We start from the raw sequence: 20,863 nt of genomic DNA, 5'->3' as shown, positions 1-20,863 counted from the left end.
GCTGCTCCATCTACAGTATTTTCCATATTTAGCACACTTATTGTTTTTGTTTCCAAACTCGTAAAGTTTAGTAGAAATTTCAATCGAATGGTCCTCGTATATAAGATTCGTTATTTAATAGCCACACCTCGTACATAGATTACAGATTGAAATAAATTCCTAAAAGGGCCACCTCGATTTCCCGATTTATTTCAACTTACCTTCATTTCCAGGATCCTCTTGTCTAACAAACCGATCGCGTTTTCGATATCTTGAGGAGTGGGTGCTGTGGAGAAATCTCCCATTTCGAATGGATCGGAAATTTTATTGTCCATGATATTATTGTTGGTCGAATTTGGAGCGAAAGGGGTAGTACCGAATAGATCTTGTCCCTGCGATTCATTGTAATTACAGTTGTTGACGGGGAGGTTGGTACGTCTTGGAGCTTTCGGCGGCGGTGCTATCAAAGGTGGACTTGGAGTGATATCGGTAGAAGAAGAACTATTTTCGAAGGATCTGGGATCGAAATCGTTGTCCGGATCCAATTCGTTGAACAGCAATCTAACATAATCGATATTATCATTTTTAAAGTCACTTTATGTCAAAGACGACATCATGACAATTCAAATTAGATATAGCGGTGTTAGTTCTTGTAGTGTTATAATTAGTGTTATTAGTGATGTAATTAAGTTTTCAGTGTGAAAAAAGCGATATCTTAGTGCAAAGTTAGTTCTAGAGTAATTAGTAGTGGTATAAAATTTTGAAATAGCGATATCTTAGTCCATAGTTGGTTCTTATCGTGTTTGTAGTGTTATAATTAGTGTACTTGGTTGTGTAATCAAGTTTTAAGTGTAAAAAGAGCGATATTTCAGCGCAGTATTAGTTCTTGTAGTGTTGATACTGTTATAATTAATGTATTTAAGTTTTAAGCGTGAAATAGCGATATCTTAGTGCAGTGAAAATTCTTGTAGTGTTATTAATGGTGTAATTAAGTTTTAAGCGTGCAAAGAGCGATAGTTATAGTGTAATGAAATTTTTAGTGTGATATAGCGATATTTAAGTGTAGTGTTAGTGTTTGTAGTGTTATAATTAGTGTAATTATTGATGTAATTAAGTTTTAAGTGTGAAAAAAGCGATATCTTAGGGCAGTGTTAGTTCTTGTAATGTTTTTAGTGTTATAATTAGTGTTATTAGTGAAGTAACTAGGTTTCAAGTGTGAAAAGAGCGATCTCTTAAGGCAGTATTAGTTTTTGTAGTGTCATAATTAATGTAATTAAGTTTTAAGTGTGAAATAACGATATCTTAATGCAGTATTAGTTCTTGTTGTTTATAATTAAAGAAGAAAGAAAGGGCCATATGTTAGTGCAACGTTAGTTATAGTGTAATTAATAGTATATTGAAATTTTAAGTGTGAAATAGCAATATCTTAGTGCATAGTTAGTTCTTATAATGTTTGTAGTGTTAAAATTAGTGTATTTAGTGGTGTAATGAAGTTTTAAGTGTGCAAAGAGCGATATCTTAGTGCAGTATTAGTTCTTAGAGTGTTTGTAGTGTCAAAATTAGTGTATTTAGTGGTGTAATCAAGTTTTAAGTGTGAGAATAGCGATATCTTAGTGCATAGCCAGTTCTTAAAGTGTTATAATTAGTGTACAACATTATTAAATGTGAAATTAACTTGTACAGTTATCCACGAGCACTCTTACCCAAGGTAGAGACAATACAAAGTAAGATTATATCATTGTATTCTAAATACAATGACACATGATATACAGGGAGGTAAAATAATTGAGGGATATCAAAAAAAAAATCTGTTACGTTGAAAAAATTTTCTCGATAATAAAAAAAAACGGATAAAATGATTGGAAAGGATAATTTTTATGTACATACCCCTCGAGTTTGGTTCCAACTACGGGTGCGTTATCGAAAGTCCTCGGCGGAACCGGTGGTAGGTTACCGTTTGTTGACTCGAAACTCAAATCCAGAAGTTCCTTCGTAGTACCATTGACCTGAGTCTGGTTGTTACTGTTACCGTTCGTCTTTTCATTCTGCCCTTCCCCTTTTATATCCAATATATCCTTAATGTTTTTGCTTCGCAAATATTGATCTAATTCGACGTTTATATTGGAAAAACGCGACAAATCCAATAACCTCTGTTTGTAAACGTTATTTTCCAGTTCTAATCTCTTGATTCTCTGTTGGGTTATCATAGCCTGTCTTTGAGATTCCAAATCCTTTCCGGACGTCTCCAGGAATCTCTTGTAAGCCAATTCGAACGCTTGACCTATCGTTAGAGTTATTTCTTCGGCCAATTTATCCGAAATGAACACGAAACATTCGTGAGTATCCTCGGCGTCGTTATCAACTGAAAAAAAACCTGAATATTCAACGCGCCGCCACCATTTTCGAATTTAGAGATCTGACTATTCAGTAATGAGACTCGGGGGATAAAACCGACGGGGCAGGTGCGTTATTTCGGAGGGAAGGATCATTACTTGAATTTTCAGATCTCGTTCGATAATTATCGAATCCTCTAACCTTGGTTCGGTTGTTTCGCTATGAACGAGAAAAATTTTTTCTCTCCTTTATCGTCGGCGCAATAGGATATCCGGTGCAACGGAAATTGATGCAGTATATTGTGACTTCTGGGTTCTTGTATGGCGACACCATCGACGCTTATCGTTAATTCGACTTTTTTGGTTTTGGCGCCGCTTTCGCTTTTCTTTAATTGTTGATTGAAACGTAATTTACGGATACCTTCTTTAACGACTTCTATTCCTAAAGAAACACCACGATAATTATAGATACGAGGGCTATTTTGTCTCTTTTAAATGAAAAAGTTAGGTTAGATAACCTATTTATAGTAAGAATATCAATATTTATTGATCTCATAGTAGCATTTAACGCTATAGAAGGTACAGCAATATCTGGATAAAATGGACATATAGATGGCGCTAATAGTATTAAATTTATATTATTTTCAGTTAGGACATGTGTATAAATTTGACAGCTGTCGTGATATTTATTGAAAATTAGTCTAAACAAGGCGCAATAGGCATCGAGGACGATTCAAACAATAGACGCTCCAAAAGAGGCTGTCGCCGACGAAAACGTCCACAAGATAATTTCTGATAATAGTGGAGCTAAGTAAGACAGTTGGAATCCGGATATCAAAAGGAAAGTGTTTGAGGAAATGTCAAAATTTCATGACATTTCGATAAGTCAGGAAAAAGTGACAAGCATTTAAATGAAGCTACTTTAGTTTTTTTTAAATAATTTCGTGTATTAATTAATCATTGCTTCTTGATGAAGAAAATATTGTACAAGCTCAGCAATAGCTCTAAAGGTGTTAACCAGACTCTGTTCCATCGGATAGAACCATTTGCTGAATTTCAACGTGGTTGTATAGAAACTGATGATGGTCAACATCAAGATCAAAACCAACAACGTGTTGATGATTCAGAGCAGAGTTTGGCCATTTTTACACGTTATAAATCGGATTTTTTGCATTGATATGTGACAATAGATGAAACATGGATCCATCATTTCATTCCAGGATCAAAAGAATCATCATCTGAGTGAACCGCTTCCGGTAAACCAGGTCCAAAGGCACAACAATCAGTTGGGAAGGTTATAGCTACAGTATTTTGGGATGCACATGGAATATTGTTATCGACTATTTCCAAAAGGGAGAGACAATCAGTAACGAAGACTACATAGAGTTGTTACATCCTTTGAATACAAAAATCAAAGAAAAACGGTCTCAAATGTCGACTTTTCCACCAAGACAATGCACCGCTTCACAACGATGGTTAAATTGAACGAATTGTGTCCTTATCCACCGTATAATCCAGATCTGGCTCCCAGTGACTACTTATTTCAAAAAAATGCTCGCCAGTAAGAAATTTAGCTCAAATGAAGAAGCATTTGATTGTATTGCTCTTGAAGGTGATTACATTGATGAATAAAATCGATTTTTGACCAAAAAATGTGTTTTTCTTTGTTAGTCACACGAATTGAGTTATGTATTAGATGCAAGGAACAATATAATGAGAGCGAGAACTTTTCAATTGCCCAAATGGATCAAGGTCTCTTTGGTCTGCAACAAAAACTGCCTGCATTGAATGGAAAAAATGTTTGCTTCAAATTCATCTCTTGAGTCGCGGGGAAAACTATCACCCAGCCCTACCTGGATGATTCATCGATCCCAGAAATGGAATTTCGATACCGAGACGTGGCAAAGCTTCTGAAAGGCTTGGAAATCAATAAAGCCACTGGTTCAGAAGGACCAGCTAAGTTAACAAGTTCACTTTCTGATTCATAAAATATCACCATTACTGCAAATTCGCTTGCTTGGTGTTGAGGTCGAATTAGCTAAGGTAGCTTCACAAAAACTTTCCAAGACCAAAAAGCTATATATCCCGCAACAGCTTCTTATCCATCTTTGGAGGATTGGTCGTACATTTGGAGCTCGTCTTCCAAGATGCTGGACTCTAATTCTCTAAAGACCCAGATTAATCTCGACGCGGCTTCCAAGCCTACCCTGAGGATGCTGAATTCGATACAGAAGAGAGCAATTCGGTGATCCAGAAACCAGATGCTCTTCCGAAACTGTCCAACATAATCCCACCTAGAGCAATTTTTGTGAGACCTACTCAACAGACATATGTGTCTTATGAACACGGGGTTTGACTAGAACCGCACAAAAAATGAATCAGGACTTATTTTTTGGGGAAAAGTGCAAGCTTGTGCAATCAGCTTCTTTCTCGAAGACTATAACCTCCAGAAGTTCAAGATCGATAACTACAGGCAACTCCTTACGACAGGAACCACTCGAATTACTCGAGATTCAAATTGTTCTCCAGATTTGGCCCCCAGCGATTTTCTCCTGTTTTCAGATCTCAAGAGGATCTGCATCGATGAAGAGGTTATCGTTAAGAACGAAGCCAATTTTGAGGCTAAGGACAAATCGTCTTCTAAAAATGGCTGCGAAAAATTGTATGACCACTAAATCAAAGATCTTTTTCTATAGCAGCCTTCGAATTTTTCAGCACACAAAAAAAATCGAATAAAGGACAAAACTGAACAAAGCAAACACTAGAAGCAGAAGCAGTTACAAGATGCAGAAGCCTCAACGAAATAGAAAAAAAAAAGAAAATGGAGGTGAATACTCGTAAAATCGAAGTAAAGTTGGAACTACATTCACGGAAGATGGAAAGATAAAACAAGTCCATACTGGGACTAAGAGATATTATCAGAAAAGCAGGAAATAATATCAAGATATAAAGAAAAAAAATGGATACCAAATTAGGTAGGTACGTAAAAACCCTAATTGAAAAGATTTGAAGAAGACAGGAAAGAAGAAGACACCTGGAAACGTAAAAAGAGAAAAGAAGAAGTACAATGCACGCATTTTATTGATCATTTCTTATGATAGTTACGTTAAATAATGGATTCGAACGTCTACTCTTAAAATTAGAGAACCAAAATACTTTAAAAATAATATTGACACAACTTTTCCTCGGTTTTTTTGTGGCATTATATTTTTTAAATACCCTATATAAGTTAGTGAAACAATACACGTAAAGAACGAAATTAAATATATGTCGCATTTAAAAAATTTATTTTATTTCGTAGATTTCGGAATATTTTCCACATAAAAAGTATGTCGTTAATAATTTTCCACGATTTAGAAATATTTTTTATACCTTTCGGTTGATCTACTACTGTGTTTCCTAAAAATTTGACGAGATATGCTATATGCCCTTTTTGGAGTGCTTCAGGTGGATGAATCCATTTCCTTTCGCCGTTTGTAGTTCCATTCACGTTTTTTCCATTAAATTTACCTTGTGTATTTTGGGCCCACTTAAGTAGTGTAGACATTCTAAAACAATGAAAAAAATCGTTACAAATGAGAAAGTTTACGACGATTTAGTTTTATTCAAATAACGTAAAATTTGTTTTTTCGGCAAAATTTTTTTAGAAACTATTTGCAATTTTCGACTTAATATCGAAACAAATTTTACAACTGTCAGCCCCCTGTGGGAGATTTACTAAATTACCTTCATCAGTTATATTATTTTGTTTGTCGAGAAGAATTTAAATCCCTTCACCCCTTGTTGGAGATTTATAATACTAATAACTAGAACTTGTAGAAAAATTTTATTAACACGCTTATATTAGCTTCCCCTGATGGGTAACTCTCCTTTGGGCTAAGAGCAAGTTAGTAAAAATTTCGTTGGACAGAGGATTCGAATCTCCGATCTTTGTGTTGGAAATCAATCACTGCTACAACCTAACCAACTACAAAGTTATGGCTCGATATAAGTTTCGATGAGATGTAGTTATATAAAAACTTAAAAATACGATCTTAAAGCACATCAAACCAAAAAGTTTAGAATAATATTTTTTTTAAATAAGCTTTTCAATTTTTTAGTTTGTAATGTGCTTTAAAAATGTGTTTTTTTAATTTTTTTGAAACTATATTTATTTGATTACTGTAATTTTGAGAAATATATGTTGTTTGTAGTTATTTTCAGTTGTCAAAACTTTTAGTCCAGTCAAATTAGACCAAAAAGTAAGAGTGAATAAAAAAAAACAGTAAAATTGTTTATATTAGCATCCCTGTATGTGGGTTTGTTTGTTTGTGAGATAGTTTATTCGTAACTCTATTTGGACTAACAATACGAGCAAGTTAGTAAAAATTTCGTTGGACAGAGGATTCGAACCTCCGATCTTTGTGTTGGAGATCAATCACTGCTACAACCTTACCAACTACAAAGTTATGGCTCGATATAAGTTTCGACGAGATGTGGGTATATAAAAACTTAAAAATACGATCTTAAAGCACATGAAACCAAAAAGTTGAGAATAATACTTTTTTTTAAAAAGCTTTTCAATTTTTTAAATTGGTAATGTGATTTATAAACGTGTTTTTTTTATTTTTTTGAAACTATCTTTATTTGATTACTATCATTTTGAGAAATATATGTTGTTTGTGGTTGTTTTCAGTTGTCTGGACAAATTAGACCAAGAAAACAGTAAAATTGTTTATATTAACTTTTCCTGTGTGTGGGTTTGTTTGTTTGTGAGGTTGTTAATTCGTAACTCTCCTTTGGACTAAGATCAAGTTAGTAGAACTTTCGTTCGACAGAGGATTCGAACCTCCGATCTCCGTGTTGGAAATCAAGCATTTCGACAACCTTACCAATTACACAGTTATGGCTCGATATAAGTTTCGATGAGATGTAGTTATATAAAAACAGGCGTTTTTGTAGTTATTTTCAGTTGTTAAGACTTTTAGTTCAGTCATATTAGACCAAAAAGTAAGAGTGATGCAAAAAACAGTAGAATTGTTTATATTAACTTCCCCTGTATGTGGGTTTGTTTGTTTGTGAGGTTTACTCGTAACTCTCATTTGAACTAAGAGCAAGTTAGTAAAAATTTCGTTCGACAGAGGATTCGAACCTCCGATCGCCGTGTTGGAAATCAAGCACTTCGACAACCTTACCAATTACACAGTTACAACTCGATATAAGTTTCGATGAGATGCAGTTATATAAAAACAGACGTTTTTGTAGTTGTTTTCAGTCGTCAAAACTTTTATTCCGATCAAATTAGTCCAAAAATAAGAGTGAAGCTGAGAATCGGAGTAAAATTGTTTGAAATATAATTAAAAATAAAGTTCCCCATCATTCCCGTGTATGGAAAAAAATGTATTCAAGATCGAAGGTCAAAATGGGCTCAGATTTTTTTGCATCAACTCACGGAACACCCTGTTTATGTATTTGCAACTGTAAACTGCGAAATTCAACTGATATTTTCGCGAGGAAAAACAGTAATTTTACAAATTAGTTAATATTAAATTGTTGACATAATCGTTTGGTCATGCATTTAATCAAATTACGTATATCGACACCTGACTTTTAACTAAAACAATGCATGTTGTTCAGTTTCATAATTTAAAATAATCGAAACGTCACATATACTATGAACGAAGCAAGCCTTGTTTTAGATAAATATTGATGTTAATGGTGGAATGACCTCTTTGGGGAACCCATAAATTACCGATGATGGGAAACATGGGCGGAGACGCGTGAATAATTATAGTAAATTTAATTTAAAAGTAATTTTATTAATTTCGCTAACCGTATTAAATAAAACAAACAATATACACTACCGGTCAACAGTTTTTGCCCAGAAAGTATATATAAGGTGTTTTAAAAAAGGTGATTTCGTCTTTAGGTTAGATAGAAAACTGAAAAATATTTGGGGTTTGCTCAATAAAAAATTTTTGTAACTATATCCGTTTTCAAGATAGATGGCGTTGAAGAAAAAAATTATACACATTTCTTAAGATTTTGCCGCAATTACTGGCAACATTGGATTGAAAATTTATACGAATACATTTTGGAATCTGATACATCCAACAGATTTGTTTTTATGCCTGATTCTCATAGAGGGCGCTAGTTACACTGTCTGGCAGAAATATTTCCAAGAAATTGTGTACATACGACTTCCGACAGCTTCTACGACAGTTTACGATTCGATGTTTTCATTGGTGAACAGTAGAGATGATGAGTCCACGTTGACTGACGGTTTGTTAGATGTTTACCGAATTTTATACGGGGTATGAACGTTATTTTTAATTTCTTAATTTGGTATAATTGCCGTGCGTATTTATGAAATATTGATTGTTCCTCGCATAAGTGTCTTCTGCAATTGATTTTGGAATAATAACATGCATGCATGCGCGGCACAACGCTCGCACCAGGAGTTACGTATCTCAAAATTGGACTATTTTTCAAAAAAAAAAACATGTGAATACGTTTCTTGTGATAATTTTCACGCTCTAAATACTCGTTTCTATACATTTTTTCGAAAGTTTGAATCTCTCACACGTTATTGACGAAAATGCTTATTTTTAGAGTTTTCCGGGGGTATTTCCCCCGCTTTTTTTCTTAAAGTACTCTCCAAAAACTACTTGAGTTGTGCCGCGCATGCTCAAGTTAATTGTTTCATAAATACGCACGGCACTCATACCAAATTAAGAATTGGAAAATAATGTTTACTTCTCGTATAAAATTCGGTAAACATCTAACAAACCGTCAGTCCACATGGACTCATCACCTTTACTATTTACCAAACAAAACATCGAATCGTAAACATAAATGCATTTAAATTCGCCGAAGCTGCCGGAAAGCGTATGTACGCAATTTCTTGGAAATATTCCTGCCAGACAGTCTGCGATAAGCAGTGGCGTGGTTTTCTGAGATTAATTTAATTCCTACTTTTAAAAAAAAATAGCAATTTTGCGTTGTTTAGGTCATGGGCGAATGAAGACATTAATTTTTTTTTCTTATTCCCAGTAGGACTACAATTAAGTGTGTACCTGTTCAAATAAATTATTTATAAAAATAAATTTATAAAACTTTCAACGATATAATCGGTATATGTTTAAAGAAAAAATTCATATCACTATATATGCAGATCCTTAATCAAAACGTGATGTCAAATTAACACCATCCTAAAAATAATTCTCTCTAGTGTTGAAGGTGTTCAATATCATTTGATTGTAATAGATCCAAGGTTAGCATTATGCACTGTAATGGAATGGAATGCTTCTAGTATCGATAAACAGCCTCGAAGTTACATTAACATAAATTTCAGTTTACATTACGTATTGCAATGGTAATCAATTACTGTTTTAATCGCTTTATAGTACAGGAAAATAAGATTTTTACACGAAAAAAAATTGTTTACCAAAAAATATCGAAATACTTAAAAAGAAACTATTCTTATAGATTGAAAGTTTATTTAATTTTGTACAAAAATGATCCTTTTTACGTACTTTTACAAAATGGACCGTGAAGCAGGTACTGTACGTTCGGTTATTATACTAACACTAAAATTTGGTGAATACGCCGAATCGTTCGATATTTGTCAACGCATTTAATTTATATTTTTTTGTAGGACTTTTCGCCTCATTTCCTTAATAAGCTCGGTGGGTCTCTTATGTAAGTGTCGTATGACTTATTTTTCAGTTACCAAAAATTACTAAATAAGTAGGTCTTTCCTTTCATTTTTTCTCCATTTCTTCATTGATCTAACTTCCCACAAAGGGACGACGCCAACTATCTGCGCATGCACCTAGATAAGCGCCTAACCTTAAACATATTTACCAAGCGCAAACGACTGGGTTTGAAACTAAAAGATTTAAACTGGGTGGTAGGTAGAAAATATCAATTATCTATATGAAAAATGATGTGTAACCAATCACTAAGCCCTTTTGGACATCGATATCTCACTGTTGGGCTTTGGAACCAATTCCGAATTTTTGAGGATATTCCAATTCAAAGTGCTAAGATTCGTAGATTCTTAATCGTTTGTGCCAAATTCTACCTATAGATTAAGATATAATCCAAATAAACTGACATCTAACCACATGGTTCAACCAACAGCGTAGACTTAAACGACATGATCCATACGACCTAATTGATGGACATGGACGCTCACACAGAAACTTAAGAGCAAAATACAAAGTATAGAAACGAGATTTCTAAGAAAATTTGACAATAAATCAATATACATGGGTTGCTAATCAAGTTTTCAGATTTGGCAACACTGATCTGACATTTCCATAATGAAGTTTGACATTTTCAATAATGAACGTACTCAGAACGTGTTATTTGAAATCTGGTAATGAAGCGCCACTTCTAGCTGGTTTTCCGAATTCAAAATCATCCAAAATTGGCTGTTGTGCCAGAAAACATCGATGCTGTGCTTAAATTGATATTGCAAGATCGTCGTGTGATGTATCATGAGATTAAGGCATACTTGGGGCATATCAGTTCCATTCGGATACATTCAATATTACCTGATCATTTGGCTGTCAATTGTACAAATGAAAATCTCGTGTAGATTGGTGTAAAGAAAACATTCAATCAAGGTACTTCGAAAGACGTCTATAAGATCGTGATGGCCCCATCTGTGCACCGTTCCAGCATGGTTCCCCAACGTATGTTCCTCGCCCCACGGAGGGGCAATTTGAATGTTATGGGGAGCAATTCGAAAATGGGACTCGACAAGAGTTCAGTTCGCTTTCTCTCCGGACCATTTGACTTCAAACTCAATTAGTAGGTAGAATTTAGCTTAACGAAACCAAAAATATCATTTGGGTATTTGGTGGAGCCTCGTCAAGTAATTTTCCCTGCGGCAAACTCCGCTAGGAACCATATCCAATGATAAATTTAGGTTTTTGTCTATTTCAAAACTTAAGTAGCAATTCACGTACAACAAAATGAGGAACATAGATAAAATTTGGACTTAAAATCCATTTAAAACAAAAAAAAATCAAGAAATAAGCAGGAAATCTCGAAAGGCATCAATATTAAATAATTATGTATTAAAATTTGTTTTGAAACGACTAATTGTAGGTAAAAAGGGCAAAAGATCAATTTTGAAATAAATTAAAAAAAATTTTATCATATAAAAACAGTTTATTTGTACAATTTATTCCTTTCTGGTCATTTTTTGTCTATGTTTCCCGTATTATTAGTGTACAGAAATTTTCAATTAACAGTAAAACGTCGACGCGCGATGTAAATAAAACGTTTTGCTTAGAATTTTCATCACCGTTACGAAATATTTGGTAATTAGGACGACAGACCAAATAGTTGTGCCAAAATAAAACAACATACAAATATAAAAAGGTGTAACCAACAAAAAAATTATTATTCTAGCTAACTAAATATGAAATAAGTAAGCTGTTTTATTTATAAATAAAGACATTCGATCAAATTATCGCAACTACACATCACAGCAATGAAGTTTCTATTGGTTTAGGTTATGACAGGTTAGCCTGACCAAGAGATGGCGGTAGTTGCTTGAAAATTACCCCGGTATTAGAAAGTTCATAACCTATATCGCATATGTTTGAAGTTTGAAGACGCCACGTCGTTTAATATTTGTTTGGCAGCCATGAAACAATAAAAATTTATTACAAACCTCAAAAATAATATCCAATCAACTCTACACGGTGATTCTAAAGCCGTGTCCACGATTTAAAGCCTCTTTGATAATCCTCTGAAGTTAATTCATCTTGAACAGCTCTTTCAACCTCCTCTACCCATCAACATGAGTTGCTTTTTGATCTGACATCTTTGATTACCATGGGTTTAGAAAAAAAGGGTGACCTAACCTTAAAATTTCAAAGAATTTTTTATCTGTCAGTTGATTTAAAATAAATTATTTTCGTTCCATGGATAATGTGGTTCTAAAACTGGTTTTTCTCTTTTAATTTTTCATTTTTGTCAGTATTTGGTGGGTGAGGCATCTTTGGAATACCTTTTTGATCAAAAATGTTTGCACGATTGATGCTATCAAAGATAGAATACCATGTGCAGGACGCTAACATAGAAATTCCAGTTATTGTTTGGGAAAGAATACATTTAATACAAAGAATACCATGGATTTAGAAAAAAAAAAGATCAACAGTGTGAGGGTCATTTTTCAACCTCAGTTTTCTAGGTATACAGGGTGCCCCGCATAAAAACTGAGACAGAGTAGATGCATGTATAATTAAGGGTGACCTAACATTAAAATTTCACGGAATTTTTCATCTGTCAGTTGATTTGAAATAAATTATTTTCTTTCCATAGATAATGTGGTTCCAAAACTGTTTTTTCTCTTTTAATTTTTCATTTTCGTCAGTATTTGGTGGGTGAGGCATCTTTGGATACCTTTTTGATCAAAAATTACACTTACACGATTGATGCTATCAAAGACAGAATACCATATGCTATCATAGCAATGTCCAGTTTGGCAAGGAACATATATACGATGAAGAATACCATGGATTTAGAAATATTTAGAAATTATTAACAATAACAACTGTAGCCTAAAGAGTCATCACTCCACCACAACAATTTTTTGTGACCTAACCTAACCTAATCTCTCGTATGTCAAAACATTTCCAACAGAAATCAGCTATTAAGGGTTGATACAACGATGTCTTTTTGCAATCCAATAGAATGTGGAGTGCCCCAAGGCCATACCTGTATTTCGTTTCTTTTGTTTATAAACGACATAGTTTCTCTTGAAGCAGCCCTGATCTCACAGCACTTCATAGGACCATATCTAGTGACCTAATCACCCTTAAATCATGGTGCGATTCTAACCTTCATTGTCTTCTTTTTTATTAAAATTCTTAGAGCTTTTTGTGGACAATTCCTCGAAATTTCAGTAACATATTGTCGCCTTATCTACAAAAGTGAGTTCCTCCAGTTTCCAAAAAATTGAACTTATCCACCTCCTTAACAGCCCTTATTGAGTCGAATCTCCCTTCTGGAGTACGTGTGGTGCGACTCAATTTGAGCGAATCTTCAAACTACAAGATCTGTTAGATATTTACTCGGTTTAAACAGCAGAGACTTCTTTAAGAGATTAAATATTCTGACTCTTCTTCCTTATTTATCTTTGAATTCGTTTGCCTAAATCGTAAGCCTCCAATTTCAGAAAGATCGTTGCAGGACTATCTACTTAGGAACGCGGAGAAGGACCTTTACATACCCACTCCACGTTCGGAATTAGTTGACGGCTCAATACTTTACAATGCAAAAAATGCACAATCACTTGCCATTTGAAACCATATTTTTCCGCATTTCGCAATAATTTCAGGGCATATTTACTGGAAAGTACCTTCTACTCAGTTTTCTAAAAATAATATTTAATTTAGGCGTGCTGCGTACTGGTGTAATTTTGTTACCTCAATACCAAGGCAGGGCCCAAAAATTTCGAAAACAATTAATTTCTTTGGGTTTATGTAGGGGCACACTACACGTAGTTCTAAAACCTTTTTTTTTATTTTTTATTTTCAACGACGAATAACCAAAAATATGTTTCGATCCTTATGCGGGACATCCTGTATTTACGAAAAACAAAATATTTTCTGGTATATTTAACTTGAATTAATTGCGATACTCTCATTTTATTTATGATATTTTTAATGTTTTTCTGTTTGGAATTTCCAAATAATTATGATCATGTCTCATTAAAAATGATCCTGCAAACGTTTTGAAGAAGGAAAAAAAAATTAAACCATAGAAATCTGTTTCTAACTTTCCTTTATTCACAGATTGATTCTTCACGCAATCTCAATATTAAATTATAACTTGAAATGAAAAATGAGAAAGTAATTTACCAATAAATTATTTTATTACAGGGGCGTATCGAGGACATAATAGATAAAGTATATAATTATTAACTAGTTGGATGATTTTTCGACATGATCGAATGCTATTTTTTTTTCTAAATGAGATAGAAAACTAAAAAAATCACACTTTTTCATACTGCCAGGGTAGTTCAAATATAAACTGGTTTGTGATAAAAAAGATTATTATTAAGTTACAGATCAACCTCCGCAAGCTGAGCTGTATGTGGTCTTAAGGTTATTTTTGAACCCACATCATATATTCTGATATAAGTGAATATTATATAGTGAAAAGTGATAGATATAGTGAATATATTAGAAAACAAACATTTTTTTTTCTGTTAAAAACATTATAATTTTAATAAAAGAAATTGATTAAATATTTTATCAATGATCAGAAACAAACGGTGCACTAATCAGCTGCGAGTGACGTCATTATATAGTAAAATATTGAAATAAGCCTCAGTATTCGAAGTATGAAGTATACTACGTGCAGCAAGATCTTTGAAATCTAGGTAAAACCATTATTTGAGATTAGATGTCCATGGATTTTAAAATATCTTTAACCAAAAAACGAATAATGATTCGATGCCCCACAGAAACGCTAAAAAGGGAGATTACGCGGTCCCGGCTGTTCTCTACGATTCGCAACAGACTAGTCAAACATCCAATATAGTAACATTTACAACAATAAGTTTATTTTTGAGCCTCCCTCGTATAATCTGATATAAGTGAATATTAAATTAGAAAGCAAACATTTTTTTTCATTTTTTGTTAGGAACATGATCATTTCAATAAAAGAAATTGATTAAATATTTTATCAATGATCAGAAACAAACGGTGTACTAATCAGCTGCGAATGACGTCATTATATAGTAAAATATTTATATAAGCTTTAGTATCCGAAGTATATCCCATTGTATTCTATGGTTTCAATGATTAGATGCAAAAAATTGTGGCATCGTAGCATATTTAAACTGAGTAATCTCTGTATCCAATTCGATTTTTATTAAAAAACGATATTTTAGAGCAAAAAAGTACGAAATATTCTAGGTAGTTAAACATGTGAATTTCGACACTTAATATTTCAAATTTGGCCATTTGGTCATGTCTTTTTCAACTTCAAATCTAAGAAGTTTTCTCCCAGTGCTAATTACAGATTACTAATTACAAATCAAACTCAGACCGACGCGGAATACATGAAGTAAAATAAAAATCAAGATAAAAGCAACTGAAAAATGTCAGTTTCAGGACGGCCAATCATTCATTAAGAATAAACCGCAGCTTCCGCAGACAAAAGCAACTGGAAAGTCAGGAATTTTCGACACTTTTTCATATTTGCGCAGCGCAGCTGTCATGGACGATGTTTGGTATGTCCGCGAGTTGGTACTAGGTTCCTATGTGGTCCACAACTAGCATTTGGATTTCCAGTCAGCTTTCTGGCAGACTCATTGTCCATTTTGAGACAAGGAACATCAGAAAGTCCTATCAGTTCTTTGAACACTTGTATCTGAGGATGATCATGACTGTAGGATGAAATTTTTCAGTCGAATAATGCAAAAAGTCGATTCTGGTCGTTATTTAACGAGTTGGTACTTTCCGAAGACGTGCGCTGGGATCCAGAGCAATTTACAGTCCTTTCGGCAGCCAGCTTATTCCAAATTTTTGTTAGGATTACAGGATAAATATCGAGTGAAGGTTTTGACAGCTTTATAATACTATGTGGTCCACAACTAGCACTTGGGTTTTCAGTCAGCTTTCTGGCAGACTCACTGTCCATTTTTAGACAAGGAACATCAGAAAGTCCTATCAGTTCTTTGAACACTTGTATCTGAGGATGATTATGACTGCAGGATGAAATTTTTCAGTCGAATAATGCAAAAAGTCGATTCTGGTCGTTATTTAACGAGTTGGTACTTTCCGAAGACGTGCGCTGGGATCCAGAGCAATTTACAGTCCTTTCGGCAGCCAGCTTATTCCAAATTTTTGTTAGGATTACAGGATAAATATCGAGTGAAGGTTTTGACAGCTTTATAATACTATGTGGTCCACAACTAGCACTTGGGTTTTCAGTCAGCTTTCTGGCAGACTCACTGTCCATTTTTAGACAAGGAACATCAGAAAGTCCTATCAGTTCTTTGAACACTTGTATCTGAGGATGATTATGACTGCAGGATGAAATTTTTCAGTCGAATAATGCAAAAAGTCGATTCTGGTCGTTATTTTACGAGTTGGTACTTTCCGAAGATGTGCGCAGAGATCCAGAGCAATTTACAGTCCTTTCGGCAGCCAGCTTATTCCAAATTTTTGTTAGGATTACAGGATAAATATCGAGTGAAGGTTTTGACAGCTTTATAATACTATGTGGTCCACAACTAGCACTTGGGTTTTCAGTCAGCTTTCTGGCAGACTCATTGTCCATTTTGAGACAAGGAACATCAGAAAGTCCTATCAGTTCTTTGAACACTTGTATCTGAGGATGATCATGACTGCAGGATGAAATTTTTCAGTCGAATAATGCAAAAAGTCGATTCTGGTCGTTATTTTACGAGTTGGTACTTTCCGAAGATGTGCGCAGAGATCCAGAGCAAATTTACGGTCCTTTCGGCAGCTAGTTTATTCCAAATTTGTGTTAGGACTACAGGAAAAATGTCGAATGAAGGTTTTAACAGCTTTACAATATAATTCAAAATTAAATCTCGTAGTACTAGCACTGATTATACTAAATTTTTATTTCACATATGAATAACTATCAATCTAAAGTTTTCTCTAATCAAATACGACGAGAATATTAAATAAAGGATATAAACAATTATATATCTGAGTTCATTGTCGTTTCTATAAACGATTTAACTAAAAGGGACAGTCGTTTTAGTTACGAGGATTATCGAGAAAGTTAAAAAATTCAACGGCGTCTGTGTTCGCGAGATCGAAACGCGCAGTGATTGTTTTTGAAGATTTTTTCCGTTCTTATTTGAGAAATTATGAAAAGTATTGAAGAATTTCAACCTTCATTAACAAGAATTGAAAATATATCAGATGATTTCATTATTTTGAAAGTTTTCGTTAAAATTTCTAGCCTGATTGAAATTTCCATAATTTTTATACTACAATTTCGTATTGGAGTATCGTCAGTTTTAATCACTGTGCATTGCTCGACTTGGATCATTTTGATATTGATTGTGATTATCGCGAATTCGGGCTTCCACTATCAGTAAACTATAAAAGCACTATACAACGCGGTCCAAATTCAATTTATGTTAAAATGTACTAAATAAGAAAGGGGGTCGTTTGGTGGAAAAAATCCTTACTGGATTTGTGAGGCTCACACTCAATATCCTGAAAAAAATGAACGTTTGGGCCGGTGTTTACCAATAGGTGAATTGGAAGCCGTGGTACGCTAGATCCCCCGATTTGAAACTCCTCGATTATTCTTCACAGGGTTATTTAAAATCTAAATTATATTTTAATAGATCTGACGATATAATAGAGGACTAAAACCCTTTCCAACAACAAGGTTCCACACGATTCTTATTTAAAATTTTCGAGGGGGTGCTTATAATTCAGAGGAGGTGCTGGAAGGGGATGTTAATTTTTCGATTTTTCATGATAAAAAATAAGGTAAACCCCAATTCCAAAAATGTACCGAAAATATATAGGATATCTTCAAAACAAACATATTTGCTTTAAATCACCCTGTAGATATAGGGATGATATTTTTTAGATAAAATACATCGCTCCCAATTGTTTCAAAAACTTTTTTGGATATTTTTCAAAATAATAACACATGGGAAAAAATACTGAGAATATTAACTCAACTTAACGATTTTTCATGACGAAAATTTTCCGAAAATACAGGGTGTTCCACGACGAGTTAAAACTATCTGTAACTGGTGAAATCATGAAAATTTTTACGTTTGGGTTTTCGGATACGATCTTTTTAACTGAAATATGTTCAAAGATGGCCGACTTTGTTATTTTCAATGGAACACCCTGTATATTAATACATGTTTGAAATCTACGTAAAATTTTAGTATACTTTTGTCTAAACTTTTTTCGTAAAATGCATACTTTTTGAATTAAAAATTTTTTTGTAAAAAATTTGACCGTTGCAGACCCTTATAAATTAATTTTTTACGAGAATACCCTTGAAGATATGAAAATGGTTTCTATTCGATTGCTTTAAGTAAGATCAGAGGTATTTGAATCTATGTTGAAAAGCTTTTCATTTTATACAGGGTGGGTATAAAAAGAGTTCAAAGTTTAATTTCATAAATATCAAATTTCTTTATTTTTTTAAATCGAACCACCCGGTTTTTTCTATTTTAATGCGTTCAGGGGTAAAAAATATGGCAAATTCATGCATACTTTCCTATACCTAAATCTTACCGTTATCCAGATATTAAATGTTTTTTGTAAATTTTTATAGATTTTTAGACACTTTTCATACACACCTTGTATAAAATTACAAAGTTTTCTACATATATTCAAATACGCCTGAACTTTATAAATGCAACCAAACAGAAACCTTTTTCATATTCTCGTATCCTCGTAAAAAAATAATTTATAAGAGTCTGAATGGTCAAATTTTTTACAAAAAAATTAATAACTCAATAAGTATGTATTTTTCGAAAAAATTTTTAAGAAAAAATTATACTAAAATTTTACGTAGATTTCAAAAAAGTTACAGCCGACTTCCGGTTCTACCGCAAGTTTTGCCATATACAGATAGTATTAACTCGTCCCTGTATATAGGATTTCGCTTTAAAAAAACATATTTGCTTCAAATCACCCTGTAGATACAGAGATGATATGTTTTAGATAAGATGCACGCCATCGCTACAAATTGTTTCCAAAATTGTTTTGAATAATTTTCATAATAATAACTTGTAAAAAATATAAGATATTAATTTTTCGATTTTTCATGACGAAAAATAAGGTAACCTCCACCCTATATACGGAATATTACCAGTTCATTTATCTAAAACCCTGTATACTTTTTGTATTTTACATTTACGTTAAAATTTTTCTATAGAACTAGAAAACATTTAAACGAAACAACTTTTTACGTGTCAATCTATTTTTTGCATACCTTTTGTTATCCTTTGTACCGACCATAGCCATTTACTTCAAATTATCACAATCTAAAAGTGTTTTTTTTAATTTATTTATTCGAAGGTGAAACTCTCCTACAATACTTTCACTGTAACCACAAACTAAGCACGTTTCATCACGATTAAAAATATGATGATATAAATTTTTCTTTTTTTCGAATTCGAAGATATTTATAATAATCTCAACACGAAATAGAAAATGTCTACCTCGTTCGAGAGGTACCGCAGTAAATAATCGAGTTTGCAGAAGTTGAACTACGAGGCACCCGATGGTACCAGCCTTCTTCGAGCACGGAACCACGTGCTATACGGAATACGAACAAAGGTTTATTTAAAATACCAACAATCGTCAATACAAACGGATAAACTGTACTGGATGGAATTGTGGGCCTTGAATCGGAAACGTAGAGGTGGAGAAAAAAATTTATAATATACAAGGTGCGTTCAGAACATTTACGAGTTATAATTTGGAGTAAAAAATTTTTTTTACGTCATTTGCATTCATAATTTCTGAATCGGTCAAAAAGCGTGAAAACAGATGTTATTGAATCGACAACTGAATCTTCTCCCTGAGAAATCCAGGGAACAGTATTTAAAGGAGTGGCGTGCAAAAAAAAAACAAAAACAGCTTCACAGAAAGAGTTTTATTTTGAAACTAAATTCAAAATGTGGAAGTCTTCAACATTTTGATCGATTTATTCAAAACTGAAAGGCACCCTAATGGTAAATAACGACGTAGACATCAGAAAATACTCGAAACGCATTGTATATTTGAAAAATAAATCAGTTGGCTATAGAACTAAAAAAATTATAGTTTACATATAATAAACATGCCAAAAAATCTCGAAAAATATGAAGTGCAAAAGAAAAGAGAGAAAAATGTACCCGTTTGACCAGTAAACTCAACAAAGCACAATTTTCAAAAATTTTCACTAAATTATTACTCTGAAAATTAAGGGTAATTATTTAGAATTGTGGGTCCGGGCAAAAATCGTTCCAAAAAATTTTCCGCGCATTTTTCACCTATTGGTTAGGTTAGGTTGTGCGTGGTGCGTGAAAAATTTTTTGGAACGATTTTTGCCTGGAGCCCCAATTCTAAATAATTACCAAATTAAATTTTCACAGCCCTAGAAAAAACATCTATAGTGTGATTATGATAATTTTTTGATTATCTGAAAGAGCATAAAATTCCGAACAAACTATAATATTTGCGACTCGACACGATGTTTTTTCACTTTACATTGTTTTAAGATCAAATTCCTGGGCTATTTATTCGATTTGACGGTCGTTAATAGTCCAGTCAACTACATTTTCCCGTGTATATTATCCCGATTTTCATGAAAAGTTGGATATAACCCCCCTTTGCTTATATTATTTCTGTGCACAATTCTCTGTAATAATTCGTCAAATAATACTGGTCGACAAAATTTTTTTGTAGTAACACAAGAATGAATAGCATATTGTGATAAAATATATACAAATACGAAAATATGAGAAAAATAATTGTAATACGTAAGGTTTTCAAGTTTTACAGAACCATATTCATTGATAAAATATTTAATAT

General features: G+C 33.4%; 1 protein-coding gene across 2 annotated transcripts in view; it reads right to left on the bottom strand.

The window, feature by feature from the left end:
* LOC130448082 (PTB domain-containing engulfment adapter protein 1) overlaps positions 1-20,863 on the bottom strand; it is a 31,875-nt gene that overhangs the window by 4,995 nt on the left and 6,017 nt on the right. Inside the window, exons 1-5 of one of the 2 annotated variants that reach the window (XM_056785272.1) lie at positions 19,278-19,685; positions 5,685-5,860; positions 2,515-2,754; positions 1,867-2,341; positions 201-540 (exon numbers count right to left, since the gene is read on the bottom strand). In XM_056785272.1, the coding sequence (XP_056641250.1) occupies positions 201-540; positions 1,867-2,341; positions 2,515-2,754; positions 5,685-5,860; positions 19,278-19,309 (1,263 nt within the window). In that variant the 5' untranslated portion in view covers positions 19,310-19,685. Of the gene's footprint in view, positions 1-200; positions 541-1,866; positions 2,342-2,514; positions 2,755-5,684; positions 5,861-19,277; positions 19,686-20,863 lie in introns of those variants that run through there. The other variant, XM_056785273.1, reaches the window with a different exon arrangement.

The sequence above is a fragment of the Diorhabda sublineata genome, chromosome 8 (assembly GCF_026230105.1).
Source record: "Diorhabda sublineata isolate icDioSubl1.1 chromosome 8, icDioSubl1.1, whole genome shotgun sequence".
Classification (NCBI taxonomy): domain Eukaryota; kingdom Metazoa; phylum Arthropoda; class Insecta; order Coleoptera; family Chrysomelidae; genus Diorhabda; species Diorhabda sublineata.
Note: the sequence above shows the minus strand (reverse complement) of the source record. Positions and strands in the feature narration are given on the sequence as shown.